The sequence below is a fragment of the Trichechus manatus genome, unplaced genomic scaffold (assembly GCF_000243295.1).
Source record: "Trichechus manatus latirostris isolate Lorelei unplaced genomic scaffold, TriManLat1.0 scaffold00091, whole genome shotgun sequence".
Taxonomy (NCBI): Eukaryota; Metazoa; Chordata; class Mammalia; order Sirenia; family Trichechidae; genus Trichechus; species Trichechus manatus.
Window position 1 is genome coordinate 3,970,094 of NW_004444027.1, and position 17,462 is coordinate 3,987,555.

A 17,462-nucleotide genomic window follows, 5' to 3' on the forward strand; every position below is an offset into this window, starting at 1 on the left:
TTGAGCTGGCATGCTGAAGTTAGAGCCTGTCAGACTTCCCTTACTCAGATCTTAACAAATTAAATAAACATCACCCTTAGCAGCCATCTGTATTTTCCTAACTAACGAAGTTTTTTGTTTTTTAATTTGACTATGTTTATGAGAATGGAAACCACCAGAGGACTTTGTTCAGCTCAACCTCAGCACAAATGGTGGGATTATATCAAAGAATAAAATTAACTGAATATTTCCTGAAATATTATTAAAGTTTTCACACTGTTGTTCTGATCTCTCTGGCTGCTCTCCATCCTCTTTCATTCAAAATGGAAATAAGAGCCCAGTTCTTAAGACTAGGGTTTTCTAAACAGTTACTGTCTCAGACTGTATTAGATGTTTCTTGAAGTGAGCAAAAGAAAATATAGCAACAACCATATGGTCACTACCTTCAAGGAAGCACCAAAACACCTCCTTGTTGTTTTATTAAACTTAATCTCCCTCTCCTGTGAGAAATTAAAAAACATTTAACATGATCAAAGTAGGCCCAGAAATCCCACACCACTTTATAGTACCAGATGAGGTTTTGCTCAGAATAACATCAGATCCAAACACCCAAACATGCTCTGGTTTCAAACCTCTCTTATTCTTGCCATTTTCATCATGTCCATTGTTAGTTCTTGTAGTGGTTTCTCCTTCTATACCCACCGTCAGCAAGATAGTGCATTACTGCAGTGGTGGGTAGGAGGGAGGAAACCGAGACCTTCTTCCAAGTTGCTAGAGAGGTGGGACATAGCATTTCTGGAAAAGCTGTTATTTAAGAATGTTGTTAACAACATTGATCTTCACATTTCTAGCCCGATGATGAGTAGGGAAAAAAGCCCACCTTTATGTGGAACATTTCTTTTAACCTTCGGTTTTGGCTTTTTACTGAGACAAGCTGTGGGTGTTGCTCACGTATTTAATTTAAGGGGCTACTGACCTGTTTGGCAACAAATACCCTTTTACATCCTTTCTTTGCCAGTCACTTGGAGATTGTATTAGTTTCCTAGAGCTGCCACAAGAAATACCACACACTGGGTGGTTTAGAACAAGAGAAATTTATTGTCTCGGTTCTGGAGATCAGAAGTCCAAAATCAAGGTGACGGCAGGGCTGTGCTCTCTATTAAGGCTCTAGGGGAGCCTTTTCCAGCTTCTGGTGGTCCGAGTCTTCCTTGGCTTGTAGATGGTTCACTCCAGTCCCTGCCTCCGTGGTCATTTGGAGTTCTTCCCCATGTGTCTCTGTGTCTGTGTTTTGTCTGTTTTCATAAGGACCAGTCATATTGTGTTAGAGCCCACCCTACTCCAGTGTGACCTTACGTTAACTAATTACATCTGCAGAGATGCCATTTCCAAACAAGGTCACATTTATAGATACTGGGGATTAGGACTTAAACATATCTTTTTGGAGGACACAAATCAACTCATAACAGAGGCTGTGGTTTAGCTTTTTCTAATATAATTATTTTATTTCTGAGCTTCAGTTTCAACATGTAAGGTCCTTTCTTATTCTTGTAGCCTGTTCTTACAGAGTCTGTATCTTGGTACCTTCTATTTCCTAGGGCAGTGGCCAGTTTGAATACTCCCTTCAGACCGATGAATCCCGAAGTGACCCTAATGGAGACGATCAAAGCCAATCCTCTTTTTGATTACCAACTCTACTTTCAAAAACCAGTAAGTTTGTGGGCCTGGGAGCAAGGGTACCAGCAATGTTGTTTTTCTGTTCCCTTTCTCTCTCTCCTCCCTGTTTGTTTTACTTGTCTCTGTCCCCTGTAATTTTCTGTGCCATGTATCAGAAATTATTTTGCAAATTGGCTCAGGCAAAACTGGCTTCACATCTCAGTTGGTCCTTTCTGGGTGAGGGTACATTTCTGTGTGTGTGTTTGGGATGGAGTGGAAGTGCACTGGGTGTTTCTTGCTTCTCCTAAACTGTGGAGTGGAGGACTGAGAGCTGGTTTGGAGCCCCGCCCTCTTGATTTCCACAGAACATCCTCTGGCTGAGAGGCTGGTGAAGCCCTACCTGTCTTGTTGGTGAAAACTCCTGTCCTCTCGCCAGGGACCTAGTATCTCCGGTTACTGAGAAGTGAGGTTTGTGATTACAGAGAGCACCAGGCCCCCTCAGTATCACCCCACATGCCACTAAGCCAAAGGTGCTCTTCAGAGATGCCCCCTGGGCCTTGTGTGATATGTGTGATGGGGAATTGCTGTCACTTTTTACTGGGATTCACTGAGAGCAGAGTCGTGAACTCAGTGCTGGCACCAACTTCACCTGACCTGGGTGCCCCTGCAGCTGCCTGCTACTCTGGACCCTGATATCCAACTACAACTGGGTAATTTCAGAAAGAATAAAAGATGTTCCCTTAACACTCCAAAAAGAGAAGAATGGATCAGATTAATTAATAAAGAGTATATCCCCACATCACTAACCTATCCTTTGCCTTAACCCTGCTCTTCTCCACTGAGGAGGCACCATTACCAGCAAGTATCACAACCATCACAACTTCAACGAGTGACTCTCCTCTAATAGTTATTTTAATGTATAAGATGGCACCTGTGTAAGAGTAACTTTTTGATGCAGGCAATAACCTGCATCAGTCAGTAAGACACCAAAAGACCCCAGCAACATTATGAAAAGAAGCTCAGCATCTCACATCCCACTTTAAGGCCAGGGCCCTGTCCTGCCACAGCCTGGTTTGTGGGAAGCTGCGTGTTTCCCTTGGCTTAATTGAATCAAAATGTCTCCAATTAGTTCGAAGTGGTCTTGAGCTTAAGGGATGGCTGTGATTGGATAGGTGAAGGGAAAGGGTTAGTGCCCCTGGTGGGAGGGAACAGAAGGATGGTGGGAAGGGTGGGGACTATAAGAAGCTGTCCTCTTTGGAGTATGACCTGGGCAGGTGGGATGGGGTTAGGGTCCCTGTGCCAGGGCTTGAAAGTGAGCCCAACTGGTACTTGATGTCAAGAGTAGTAGATAATCATTCTAAGTTCATCACCCAGTTATGAATGGCCCTGTGAAAATTATTTCAGCTGGACTAGAAGTCAGAATCCCATCCCATTCACTGATTGTCATCCTTTCCCAGAATGATTGCTTCACACATGTACATCTCTAACTAGTGAAGTATCTGGCAGTGGGTAGAGAAATGAAGGGTTGTTACAGAGCGCTGGGGGGACAGTGGTGGTTAAGTGGTAGAATTCTTTCTTTCCATGCAGAAGACCTGGGTTCGATTCTAGCCAATGTACCTCATGGGCAGCCACCACCTATCTGTCAGTAGAGGCTTGTGTGTTGCTGTAATGCTGAACAGGTTTCACTGCAGCTTCCAGACTAAGACAGACTAGGAAGAAAGGTCTGGTGATCTACTTCTGAAGATCAGCCAGTGAAAACCGGATGGATCACAATAATCTGGTCTGTAACCAATCATGGGGATGGTGCAAGACCGGGCTGCATTTTGTTCTGTTGTGCACGAGGTTGCCATGTGTGCAACTTAAGTCCTTTGGTGGCATCTTCTGTGGCCTTGGGAAACTAGGGAGGGAACAGAGCCCTAAGAAAATTTGTGAGGCTGGTCTTTGGGCCCCTCTCACTTCCTCTCTGACCCTTTCTCATCCATCTCTGGTTCAACCACCCCGACCCCTGGAAGTTCAACCCCCTCTCACTGCCCCGTGAGTGCCCAGGGCTTTCCCTCCCCAGAGGACCCTGCCCCACCGGGTCCTTCCATCACCTTGAGTGCCCCTTGTTACATAATCAATTCTCACCTTTCTGCGTTCTCCTCTAATCCCGATCCCCCTTCCTTGAGTGGAGATGACAGCAGGCCTCCCTCTGGCCGTGAATGCTGTACTGCTCCATATGGAGAATACAGAGGGAGGACATGGGGTTGCATGCCCACTTTTTTCTCTTCCACTTCTTCTTTCCCTTTTTCATCCTTTTGAATTTAACGTTCATAAGAAAACCTTACATGCTGAAAACAGAAATGCCCCGTAATTGGCTTGAATTGATCATTACAGATATGTCTGAATGTTAGGAATGTTTTGACTAGTGTGTCTTGTGAAGAATTAATATTCATTAATTCATTTTGCAAACACTTATGTTCCTTCTGTTATGTACTAGCTTCTGTAGGGGATGTAGAGATGAGTATGATCTCCAAAGGCTTAAACATTTTGGGGAGACTGGAAGGTAACAAATAACGGGAGAATAAGGCAGCCTGAAGGACTGGTCATGGACGTACACTGTGGGAGCCTGGAACAAACGACGTTAATATTTACCAAAGGAAAGGACATTTGAGCTGGACCTGGAAGATGAGTAGGATTTGAGTGAGTGGATGTGAGAGGAGGCATTCCAGCCTGCAGCAACGAAAGGTTGAAAATGCATATAAAACCTGCTTAAGGAGATGTCTGTTATACAGGAACCAGGGATAAATATCATGGGAAATGAGAGAGAATGTTCCTAAAGCGGGATCCTTAAGATGGGTTTTAGGAGGTCTGTGAACATCTATAAATTGCCCATCAGATTTAGTGTATGCATGCAATTTTTCAGGGAAAGAGTCCATAACTTCCATCAGAGTCTTAATTCGGTGAAGTCCAAGAGCTGCTGGACTGCATGACTTCACTATTTCAGTTGTGGTCTAGGGGCCAGCAGCCTTGACATCACCTGGGAGCATGTGAGAAATGCAGACTGAGGGCCTCCTTCCAGATCTACCAAACACGAATCGGCGTTTTAACAAGATCCTCCAGGTGATTTGTGTACTTACTGCTCCAGAGCCCCTCTCAGCTTTGACATCTCATGTTCTGTGCCTCTCAGTCAATTTTTGTGATTCTATAGCCCTGAAGCTCCAGTATTACAGTCACCTAAAGGGCTTGTGAAGACAGACTGCAGGGCCCTACCTCCAGGGTGGGGTCTTGGTGGGGCCAGAGTATTTGCATTTCTAACAAGCTCCCTGGTGACACTTATGCTGTTGGTCCTGGTGCTTCACTCTGAGACTCACTAGTCTAACCTCAGGAAAGGGGCTTATCTAGCCATTTTCAGGTAGTGATAGGCCAACAGATGATCGTTCTCTCGGTGAATTAGAGACCTCCGGGCAACTGGGTCTAGTGGAGGACTGCAGGAGTGATCATGGAGGGCACTGAGTGACTGTCTAATAATAGATTCTCTCTACTGCAGTGATTTTCAAACTTTCTGGTTCTAGGCTCCTTTTACACTGTTAAAAATTACTGTGGACTCCAGAGAGCTTTAGTTAATGGGGATTATATCTATTGATATTTACCACACTAGAAGTTAAAATTTAAAAATATTTATTAATTAATTTAAAAATAACAATTCTGTGCCCACTGCATATTAACATAAATATTTCTATTTAAAAAAAACTGTATTTGCCTTAAAAATATTAGTGAGAAGCATAGCATTGTTTTACATTTTTCAAATCCCTTTTAGGCCTGGCTTAATTGAAAACAACTGGATTCTCATAGCTGCCTCTGTGCTCAGTCTGTTGCAATATTACATGTTAAGCAGCCTCTGGAAAACTCCACTGTACCCTCATGAGAGAATGAGAGTGGAAAAAAAGCAAATAAAGCTAGTATTATTACAAAAATGGTTTTGTCATGGCTCCCTTAAAAGGCCTCAGGATCCCCAGTGGTCTCCGGGCTACACTTTGAGACTACTGCATTTTTGAGTCCCTGTATGCCAAGTTGGCATGAGTCAGAATCAACTCAATGACAGCTAACAACAGGTGGAAGTCCCTGGGTGGCACACATGGTTAAGTGCTTGGCTGCTAATGGGAGGGTTAGAAGCTTGAGTTCACCCAGAGTTACCTCGGAAGAAAGGCTTGGCAGTCTACTTCTGAAAAATCAGCCACTGAAAATCCTATGGATGGAGCACAATTCTACTCTGATACACATGAGGTCACCATGAGTTGGAATTGACCCCACTGGCAACTGTCTGTCTGTCTGTTTTTTATGCCAGGTGATTTCTAATCCTCACAACAACCCTATTGGATTCTCTTCCGTTTTTTTAATCTGAGCAAACAGAGGCTCAGACAGGTTAAATAACTGATGCAAGATCCGGGCATATGACGTGGTTGGAATATTGACCTAAGTTTGTTTGTTTGATTGATTCCAAAGCCCACATGCCTCCCCATGCCATGCTGTATGCTGTGGGGATCCAAGTAGAGAGAGGAGGATCAAACAGGATAAGCTCAAAGTCTTGATTTAAAAAGTGACCTTAGAAGAAAAGAGACTTTCTAATTGCAGACCTAGTAAGGACAAAGTTTTTTGTTTCAAAGATGAGTGTCTCTGTTCTTTTATTGTGGCAGATGGGTTTAAAATCTCCTGTCTTAAGAGTTCTGGTGATGGGTTTGTTCTTAAGAACAAAGTCTTTTGGCAGGGGTATGGTTAGATATCCAAATTAGTGACCTGTCCACTGAGAGGCAGCCAGCGGTTGAGGTGAATCTAGCAGCTCGGCTGGTGGTATTGGGTACAGAGCTGCGTCTTAGAGAGAAGTCTTGCAGGAGGGCCTCCCCAGCGTGTCTCATGCCTGCTTAGTGAGGAGGCAGATGGACAACATCACTTCACATCTCTGTGCCTCAGTTTCCTAACCTGCATAAAGAGGAGAGTAGTCTAGTTGAATGGTTTTCAAACAGGTAATAGCTTCGAACTTATCCCCCGTTTCTCATCTTGTTAAATCTTTAAGCAAAAGCAGGTTTTGGTGATTTAAATTTACCAAGAGATAAAACGTATAGCATCTAAGCAGCTCTCTGGTTCAGGGGTGGGAACTGGGACCCTTCCTTCTTGTCTCCCTTTTCCCAACCCTGCTCTCTAGGCCAGGATGAGTCCTTTGTGGTTTTCTCCCTTCCTTCTCTCTTGAGAAGGAGCTCTGGTGGTGCAGTGGTTAGGTGCTTGGCTGCTAACCAAAAGGTCAGTGGTTCAAACCCACCAGCCCCTCCATGGGAGAAAGATGTAGCAGTCTGCTCCCGTAAAGATTACAGCCTTGGAAACCCTATAGGGCAGTCGTACTCTGTCCTGGAGGGTTGCTCTGAGTCAGAATCGACTCCGCGGCGACAGATGCCTCTTGAGAGCTCAAGCCCATTCCAGACTCATTCAGCTTAAAGAAGGCTGCAGGCGTGGATGCGCCCGTCACTCTACCTACTGCGCACGTTGCTGAGCACTATAGGACGAGGCTTAGATGAACTCTAGGTTTCTGTTCTACCGTTTTGAATCCTTGGCCAGTGTTTTTACTGTCTTACCCTGTGAATTTGCCAAGTCTGGCGGAAACTAAAATTAAGAGATTTTTTTCTTTCTTTTTCAGAGCAGGGACAATAGGCTTTCCACTTGTATAGAAAGAAAGGGATGAGGAGGAGGGAGCTAGGGGCAGCAAAGAGAAGTAGAAATGACCAGGTAATTTCATCGTAACCTGTTCCATTTTTCAGTTCTTAGGATTCTTGATGCTGTCTCTTAGACTGGGGATATCTCACAGCCCCATTGTCCCCAAATCAGAAATCAGAACATGTTTAATATATCCTATCGACCCTGCCCTCTTCCACCTCACCAAACACTCTCCTCTCTACTTCTCCTTAACTGTACACAGATAGATAGAGAGAGAAAGGCAGGCAGATAACTTGGGGAGGACAATCCAAACATGGTAGTGCTACCAGAGTTCTTGTAGGTCTTTGCACAGCTGGTCTCTGGCTTGAATCTCCATCTCTCTCGTCTGACTGGCCAAACAGTAGAGTAAAAAGTCAACAGTTTCCTTTTTTTACCCAGAGTTCAGATGCCTCCATCCCCTGGCATCTTTGACCTCAGGGACAACCACTCTGGCTGTGTTTTCTGGCCTGTTTTGGAAAGCAGTGCCCCAGAGTTTCAGAAGAATTTGAGTAATTGTTGTTAATGTAGACAGAATATGAAATAGAGTGTCTGATCTCAACCCGACTGATGAGAGGGACACTCACGTCTTTCCTGCTGGTATTAAGTGCAAAGGGACAGGAGGCTGGGCTGAGCTCTGTGGAAGCTGCAATCTGGTTTAAGTGGCACCTCCATTTCTGGAGCAGTGAAAGAATAGGAGCAGTTAAGTGCATCTTCTGAGACAGACCTATTCTCACATCGTGGAAAGAACAAAAGAGAAGAATAAAGAGGAGAAATTTCAGGGGGATGGTGAAGAAGGAAAACACCTATGTGAGACCAGAGGGTCTCCATTGGAGAAGGCAGCCTACTATAGGCCTCCCACTTGTAGGAACCTCTGTGGCAAATGAGGTGGTTGAGAGCTCCACCCTTGCCAACACGCGGGTGAAAAGTCTAAAGATTTTTCTTCATTGTACCCTACCTTTCTTTGGTTCGTCTGACAGCCAGTGAGTTGAACAAGTGCACAGGGATGAAGAGGAGTACCGGTTGCTTTGGATCCTGGGACTCTCCAGAATCCTCTTCCCTGAGGTCAGCACGGTGCCGCCCTGTTGCTCCCAGGAAGGCCCCCCTCGGAGCCAGATGATTATGTAGAACACTTCCCCTTTCCCTCCTCACCCACCCCCCAAGTCAAGAAACTTCTTGAGGTGGGGTATAATGGCACTGAGATACAAATGAAAAACCATATTTCATTTAAAAAATTACCTTTACCGTTATTGATTTTTAAAGTGAATTTGAATTATCGAGTTGAGGAGTCTGATGAGATATCCACGTGGACACGTTTATCAGACAGTCAGAAATATGTCCCAGGAGTAAGGACGAAGCTAGAGATACCGATCTAGAAGCCATGGAAATCAAGGAAGACAAGAGTTAGAGGTTTTCTTCTAGCTCTTTAAAAGAAACAAGGGGAGTACAGAGGAGGGCAATTAATATGAGAGGTCAGCATATTCAATTGCAATCTCCTAGGTTGGTTTCAACTACTTCAAGTCTTGCTATGTACGTACATTCAAGTTTCTAATTTGACTTGTAGAACTGTTTTGTCCTTAAACAACCTCAAATTGCTCTTTGAAACAATGCTCCACTGTTCATGGAATTTCAAAGGCTTTGTTCCAGGAGTTTATTTTAGAACCTAGAGCTGTCTTCAATTTGCCTGCCCCAGGTGATAGCTTTTGGGTAATAGTGGAGCAGATTAGTTCATTTGTCTTTGTTCTGTAGGTCACTGCTCACCTCCTCTTCTGGAGGCACATTCTGACTCATAACAACCCTGTGTGTGAAAATAAGCCCCAAAGTGGAGAGCAGAAGAATAAAAGCCACAAACCATGTGGTCATTTATAAGACAGTCCCCTCAAAGTCTTTATCTCCCATTTCTTTCCACTGTCTTTCCCTCTCTCCTTCGCACCCATCCCCATCCATTTAGGCTTTTTTGGGTATCTAATATTATCAGCGGGAGCCCTGGTGATGCAGTGGTTAAGTGCTTGGCTGCTGACCAAAAGGTCGGCAGTTCAAATCCTCCAGCCTCTCCTTGGAAACCCTATGGGCAGTCTACTCTGTCCTATAGGGTCCCTGTGAGGTGGAATCAACTCGAAGGCAACGTTTGTTTTGTTTTGTTTTGTTTTGAATATTATCAGGCTGTGGCAGTGTGAATAAAATTAACAGCAAGATACAATATGTGTCCATAAAAAACTCATAGGGTGGTAAGGTGGCCAGATCCATAAATGTAATTTGACAACTTTAATGGTGGAAATAATAATAAAACCAAACCCATTGCCATTGAGTCAATTCTGACTCAATGACAACCCTGTGTGTTACAGAGTAGAACTGCTCCATAGGATTTTCTTGGCTGTAACCTTTACGGAAGCAGACCACCAGGCCTCCTGTGGTGCTACTGGGTGGGTTTGATCCACCAACCTTTAGGTTAGTAGTTGAGTGTAAACTGTCTGTGCCACCCAGGGACCTGGGAAATAGTAATACTAATAGTAATAATTACCATTTATTGGTATGCCTCATATGTGTCACATTGTAAGACACAGTCATTATTTAATCCTTACAAAACGCTCATTTTACAGATGAGGAAATGAAGGCTCTGAGAGATTAAGTTGCCCAGTTAATAAGTGTCAACACTGGGGCTTAAAACCATGTTTGCTGGACTCTAAAGTTCATCCTTTAACTTCTGTGCTTGGAGCACAAAGGGAGGAGCTCCTACTGAGCGTGGCAGACAGGAAATATGTCATTGTTCTGCGGGACTCAAAAGTAGAGTATTACCTATTGTAAATTACAGAGAGTCAAATGGGATCAACTGGGCACATAACCAGGGTACAACTCTGTCATCTCGCATTTCTCCTCCTCACCTTTGCCCCAACTCTCCCTGTTGATCTGCGTACTTTTATGTAGGTGGACAGACTTATTTACCTTTTTGTTCGCTTTGATTTTTTATTGACCCTTTTGGCATCTGTTTGCTCTCTTAAGGACCATGTGAGGGCCAAAGCCCTGCCTAGACCTCTGGAGATTTTTTTATGGTTTGGGTTTTTTACAGGAGCAGATCGTCACGTTTTTTTCTCCCACAGAGTGGCTGGTGGGTTTGAACCACTGACCTTTTAGTAAGCAGCTGAGCACTTAAATAGTGCACCAGCAGGGCTGTAATAATTTAGACCCAAAGGAGTTGGTTTTTTAAGTTCCTGCAACAAAATTAGATGAGTGACAAAAGATTAGATAGGAAATTTAGGGGCAGTGAGTTTATGTTAATGGGGGAGGAACAACTCAGAAAAGGAGGATGATAATGGTTGCACAACTGGAAGAGTGTAATCAGTGTCACTGAATTGTACATGTAGAAACTGTTGAATTGGTGTATATTCTGCTGTGTATACTCAACAACAAAAATAAATTATAAAAAAAAAAAAAAGAGTGAATGGAAGGGCTTTTGGCTTTTCCACTTGGCTTCTCAGGATCCTTGTAATCCATTTCCTTTTTTTACCACCCTTTAGCCCTCAACCCATTCCTGCACCAGCCCTACCCCATTCCTTTAAAGGGACTATTACAAATAATACATTCTCATTGTAGGAATTTTGAAACACATAGAAGAAAATAAAGCAGCATCCAAAATCCCACTTCCCAGTGTTAACGTCATCTATCTATCTAATCTATCTAATCTGTCTAATCTGTCTAATGTATCTATCTGTCTATCTGGCTTAGAACAACAGTTTCATTATTTCTTACAATTTTGTGGGTCAAGAATTCAGTCAAAGCACAATGAGTCTTCTTTTCCTGATAGCATTGATGGGGGTCACTCCATGCCATTCAGCTGGCAGATGGGTCTATCTAAATGTCTTAGATATTTTTGTATTGTGGTAAATATATAGGTAACAAGATGTTTGCCATTTCAACAGTCTTGACATATACAGTTCAGTGACATTAAATATGTTCATCATGTTGTTCAACCACCAGCATTCCTGAATTTCTCTATCAGTGTCCCCTAAGCATTGTGTCTTCTTTTCCCCTCTCTCCTGTCCCGTCTGGGAAGCCACTAATAAACTTTGATCTCTATACACTGGGGTGTTATAGATATGTCATATAAGTGGGATTGTACAATATTTGCCTTTTTGTCTGACTTATTTCACTCAGCGTAGTGTTTTCAAGGTTCATCATGCTGTAGCATGTATCAGGACTTCATTTCTCTTTATGGCTGAGTAATACTCTATTGTATGTATGTACCACATTTGGTTTTATATTTTATTTTAACCTTTTTTATTTGCGTGTATTTCAGTATGAAAAATAAAATGAATGCAATTCTAATGAAATTTGGGCTGGATAGTACAGAGGTTTGGGGCTTCTTGCTTTCAATCAGATGGTGGTGGGGGGCGGGGGGCTATGGGTCCCGAAGTTTCTAAGGAGCCCTTCATTTTGCTTTCTTAATTGTTTCAGGGAGTGGCTGAGGCTGAACTGGAAAAGAACCTGACTCGGACTTTCAAGTGCTTATTCAGAAGAGGTGATGAGGTAAGAGGTGGGGGCTCAGGAGGGCAGGAAGGGACTGTGTGTGCCCACAGCTGTGTATGCTGTGGGTGTGAAGGTCTCTGTATGGCTTCTCCCTGGGGTTTGGGGTTTAGCAGGGTCTGGGAATTCACAACTCGGCCTTTGTTTCTTTGACTTCTGTAGTCAGGATTAGGGTCTCCACTCAAGTGGTCTCTTCATTAATGGGAAAAAACCACATCGTCACTGTCACACTGTGAAGGGCTGTGAAGTTAAGATCAAAGAATGATTATAGCAGTGATGGTTTGGAAATTAGACTGTTATTACCGTCAACATTTTAATACGCGCAATTGGCTTATCAGAGTCCAAAACCCTTTTCTTGATCAGCCAAAAAATTTTCAAATGCTTTAACCCCAATAATCCCCAGCCTTCTGTCTTACATGTTAGTAATCACAGCTGTCACTGCTGCACATTCAGTGCCCACTTAGATTATCCTGTGTTTTCCCATTCTTTGCTGTTCACTTGCATCTCACTCCTTCATGTTGGAATCAGTTTCTTTCTTCTTGAACTACCGTCTTTAATAGTTACCTCAGTAAGGATCTGTTAGTGGTAAAGTCATCATTTTTTACTCTGAAAATATGTTTATTTTACTTTTAATCTTAAAGACTAGCTTATCTTAGAATTCTTGGCTGACAATTATTTTTTTCGAAGCTTTTGTTGTTGCTTATGAGAAATCTACCTCAGTTCTACCTTCTTGTATACTTGTCTTTTAGCTGGGTCTAAGCTGCATTTTAAGGAGCTCTGGCAGCACAGTGGTTAAGCCCTTGGCTGCTAAACTTAAAGGTTGGCGGTTCAAACCCACCAGCCGCTCCACAGAAGAAAGATGTGGCATCTGCTTCCATGAAGATTACTGCCTTGGAAATCCTATGGGACAGTTCTACCCTGTTTTATAGGGTCGCTATGAGTCAGAATCCACAGCAAGGGGTTAATCTGCAGTTTAACCCATCTTTGATGTATCCTTTTTAATTTCAGTGAACTCTTTTTTTATTTATGAAAGTTGTATTTGGTTCTTTTTCAAATCGTTCGGTCTCCTGTTCTTGTTCAGTGTCTTGTTCTGTTCTTGCTTTTCAATTTCTTCTTTTATATCTTTAATAGTTTTAAACCCACTTATTTTTCATTCTCCAGCTCTCTGAAAGTTCTGTTGTTTGATGTTCTTGGAGTCTTATTTTACTGTTGGCTATGTTTTCTGTCTGTTGCTTATGAGGCCATGGGGCTTTTTTTTTTTTTTTTTGGTGGGGGGAGGTGCGATTATTGTAATTTTGAATTGTGAGCTCATCTTCAGTAGCACTTAATCTGTAGCAGTTTGCTTCAATTTGATTTGAGGAGATGACCCGTACACGAGATTTGGCATTTGCTTCTGCCAGGCATCCTGTGGCATTACCAGTCCAGGCTCACTTTGTGGTGGTGCTGGTTTATTCTCACCTTAGGGGTTTCCAAATGATGCATGTAGTATAAATTCAAACCCAAATACTTGTGAAGGCAGGCTTGTGGCTATGAATTCCCAGGATAGCCTTTTTTGGTTTTCTCTTAGAACCAAGCTGAGACAGGCAGCTTGACATCTCCTTGTCCTATCTCCTTTGACATCTCCCTGTTGAGATGGATGGATTTTTTATAACCTACCCTTTTACTTCAGTGGCCCCAGATATCTTGAGTTTACCGTGAAGGGGCAAGGAGTATCTCATTTCTAAGTTCCTACCTACCTTGGGCCTAAGGTCTCACCTCTTGTTCTCTTTGGTTGATAAACCCATCTTTACAGGGCCAGGAGCCCTGGTGGCGCATTGGTTAAGCAGTCGGCTGTTAACTGAAAGGTTGGCAGTTTGAACCCACCACCCACTCCACAGGAGAAAAGATGTGGCAGTCTGTTTCTGTAAAGATTACAGCCTTGGAAACCCTATGGGGCAGTTCTGCTCTGTCCTATAGGGTCACTGTGAGTCAGAATCGGGTTTTACATTGCCGAAATCTGCCAGTGCCCTGGAACAGCCTTGGCCAGGCTCTCACTGAGAGCTTTGCTTGTCAGTTCCCTCTTTACTTTGACCCCTGAGGATTTCCGTAATTCTCTTGGGAATTTAGCATGTTTGTAGATCTTTTGTTGGTGTAGATCTATATAGCATGTGTAGATCTTTTGGTGGAGGGTTTTCAGATTACCCATTAGAGCATTTTTTCTTCACCTCATCAGTGACATTATTTCTGACTTTTCTCCCTACAGTCTTTGATTGCCTTGAACAAAGTCTCCGAAATGGGTAAGAGATGTTCTTAGATGAGAAGGGAGGTGGAGAGGGGTACAGCAGGAACCAGTGAATGTTGAATGAGTTTTCTACCTCTGACTGCTATGGGCAAAAGCAGCACCTGTCACACCGGTACTTTGACTTGCCCAACACAGGTTCCCCGAGAGCTAAGTAGTCCTCACCCCTAACCTTGGGCCTGACCACATAGCCTCTAGTTCCTTTCTTTAAGGGAGCTCCACATTCAAGATCTTAAACAGTAAGAGCTTGGAGGTATCTTAGAGACTGGGGCAGAGGAGTGGCTTCTAGAATAGTGAAGGAGCTAAACCAAGGATAGTTTCATCCTCAGCAATCTCCCCACCATCAAACACACACAGCCCTCACGGAATATGAGCAGTGCTGTGGGCCAGCTTCCACATGTTCCCAAAAGCCGATTTCAGAGGCTTCCAGCCCCCTTATCGCAGTCCTGTACCCACACACTGTAGCCTTGCTGAGTCGAGTATGGAAAATGCCCTGGACATGTAGGTGTGACATCTGTGCTCTATTTTCTTCCCCCTGAAAAAACATTTGCTCTTCTTGGGATAACTGGCTTTTTGCTGAGCTGGTTACTATTGGGGTCTATAGGATAGTTACCTGTTAAAAGCTTTCGTTTTATTCTTCTCTGAACACCCCACCCTGCACCAGAGTCCCCTTAAACTGGTATAGAAACTTGGACAGGAGCTGGCTTCTAGGGAGCTTTGGATTCAAGATCTTACATAGTAAGAGCTTGACGGAATCTTAGAAGCTGCCTAGGGCAGTCCCACCCTCCACTGATAGAACTGCAGGATCACCAGGTGCCAGAGAGGCAGTAGACCAAACCCCAACCGAGGCCTCCACAGCCATAGTCCACTGGTCTTCCTTCCATCCAGGCTCTATACTCTGGTCATTTCCAGTTCCCTCACAAATAATACCATCGTCCTTGGTCTTCTCCTGGTTGGATGTAAGTGAGGATTCAGAGCTGAGATCAGAATGGAGCTTATACTCATAGCTCCTAGATCCGACATTATTCCCACAAAATATTTATTTTTTTTCCCATCACTGTGCCCTTACCATTATTCACTTTTATTTTTATTAATAATGATGCTAGCATGCTTTTTAATAAAAACTGTTTTTCAGGGTTGACACTATTCTTACTCCAGCAGAGACTATTGTTCTGTATAAAAAGACTTACTGTGTAAAATCGATTATTTCAAATAAAGGAGAAGCCAAATGGGGGAAAAAAAAAAGAAAAAAAGGAATGTACAGTAGTGTCTAACTCGTTCATGTGAAATAACAAATGGTTGCTTATGAAATAGAAACAAATATATCTTTTTCAGTGACTTAGTAAAAATAAAATAAAAATGATGCTAGTTATCTCTTACTTGAGCATCTACTATATGTGTCAAACACTAGACTAGATCCTTTAGATCTATTATGTAATCATCATTACATCCCTAAAAATATCATTATTATTTCTGTTTTACAAGTGAGGAAAATGAGCCTCAGAAGGTTAAGTAACTTGTGCAGCTGGAAGTAAACTCATCTGACTCTAAAGGCCACGGTCTTCTCACTACTTCAAGAACACTTCCTTCCTTCTCTCCCTCCCTTCGTTCCTTCATTTGTTCATTCATTCATTCACGAAATGTTTTGAGCGTGTACTTGGTATAAGATAGTGGCTGGGCACCACAGATACCCAGATGCACAAAGTGGATCCATGCCCTTGGGGAGCCCGCTGTCTGTGGGGAGGCAGACAAGCACTAATAAAGCAGGTGGAGAGGCACGTACATCCACGAGGCACCAAAGCCACAGTGAGCCCGGAGTGCCTGGTCTGATAGGAATGTCAGGGGGCTTAATCAGGAGGTCTCACCTCTTGTTCTCTTTGGTTGATAAACCCATCTTTACATACCCCTTTGATCTGTCTCACAAAGTCTGGTTGCCCAGCCCCTGTGCCTCAGAGGCTTCATGGGCCTGAAAATCCTAAGAGCTGTCTCCCAGCACCGACATTAATACCCATTAGAGTTGTCTCCTGTGAAATCACAGTGGTCCCTGGGCTGTCAGCTGTCATCAGAAGGTGTCCCTCAAGGGGGGACTGAGTGCTGCCGAAGCACAGTTTACACTCCTGAAAACAAGATAGGGTTCCACACTAAGGACACCACAGGAGGGTCTGTGAGGTGCTTCCTGCCGTCAGTTTCCTTCCAGCCTGAGAGGAGAAACACAGCGCTGAAAATCCTGAGCATGTCAGTAGAGACATCCAGAAAGACACATAAGTAGCTAAGTTGTTTAGAAAAGGTTCAGCCTAGGGGAGAGGGCTAGCAAAATGGGTGCAGGGCCTGGAAAACAGGTAGAAACCATACCCTACCCTCCTTCACAAACTCAGAACAGCCTAAAACGGTGTCATCCTGGGACTGAGTTTTGAGTATGTTTTTGAAAGAGGGAAGGGGTGTGGTTTGTCCTGGAGTCATGACACTAGCCCTTGCGTGTGTAATGCATCCAGAGCTGGATCCACTGGGTTCCAGAACGACATCGAAATCACAGGCTCAGACAGTGAGAGGAGATGGGCTCATTTTGGAAAAGGAAGAGAGAACAAATGATGAAATACCATTAGGCGTTCGTCATAATTTCAGGCATTCTAAGGCAATTAGGAGCCTAGCCTCAATTAGGAACACCATTGTTAGAACTCAGACCTGACGCTGAGGATGGGGAAGAAACAAGTGATTTTTTGCAGGAGGAATTCTGGTACAATTCCCGGATGAGCCCAGTCTGAGTACAATGATCACTGAAGAGGAGATCCAGTTCTATGTGGAGCAGTTCAAGAAGTCTGGTTTCAGGTAAAGAAACAAACACAGGGTAGGCAGGCAGCAAAAAGGTAGGCTGTAGCTCTCAGGATGGAGGGAAAGGCCTAACCACCCCTCCTACCACACCCCCTGTGAAGGCCTGGCCAGCCTCTGCTTGGATAGTGTCAGGGGGCTCACTAGCTCAGGAAGCTCAGCCTGCTCTAGTTTGGGATAACCCAGCTTACTGTACCTTATGCTTATTGGCCCCACCCAGAGCAGAGGTTACTAACCTTTTTTCAGTTACATACCCCTCTGAGAATCAGATGTCAGCTCTGGTGTCTGTCTTCAGAAAAACACAAAAAAACCATGTAAACTCAAAAATTGTGTACATTTTCAGGGGGTGGGAGGTTATAGCCCTCTCTGATCTATTGTTTTCTCTCTCTCTCTCTCTCTGTTTTTTTTATAACAGCTTTATTGACATATAATTCACATACCATACAATTTGCCCATTCAAAGTATAGAATTCAGTGTTTTTTAT

General features: G+C 43.6%; 1 protein-coding gene across 1 annotated transcript in view; it reads left to right on the top strand.

Moving 5' to 3' along the window:
• EPHX2 (epoxide hydrolase 2) overlaps positions 1-17,462 on the top strand; it is a 55,495-nt gene that overhangs the window by 32,504 nt on the left and 5,529 nt on the right. Inside the window, exons 10-13 of the mRNA XM_012557230.2 lie at positions 1,575-1,686; positions 11,806-11,877; positions 14,117-14,150; positions 16,876-16,978. Of these exons, the coding sequence (XP_012412684.1) occupies positions 1,575-1,686; positions 11,806-11,877; positions 14,117-14,150; positions 16,876-16,978 (321 nt within the window). The remainder of the gene's footprint in view (positions 1-1,574; positions 1,687-11,805; positions 11,878-14,116; positions 14,151-16,875; positions 16,979-17,462) is intronic.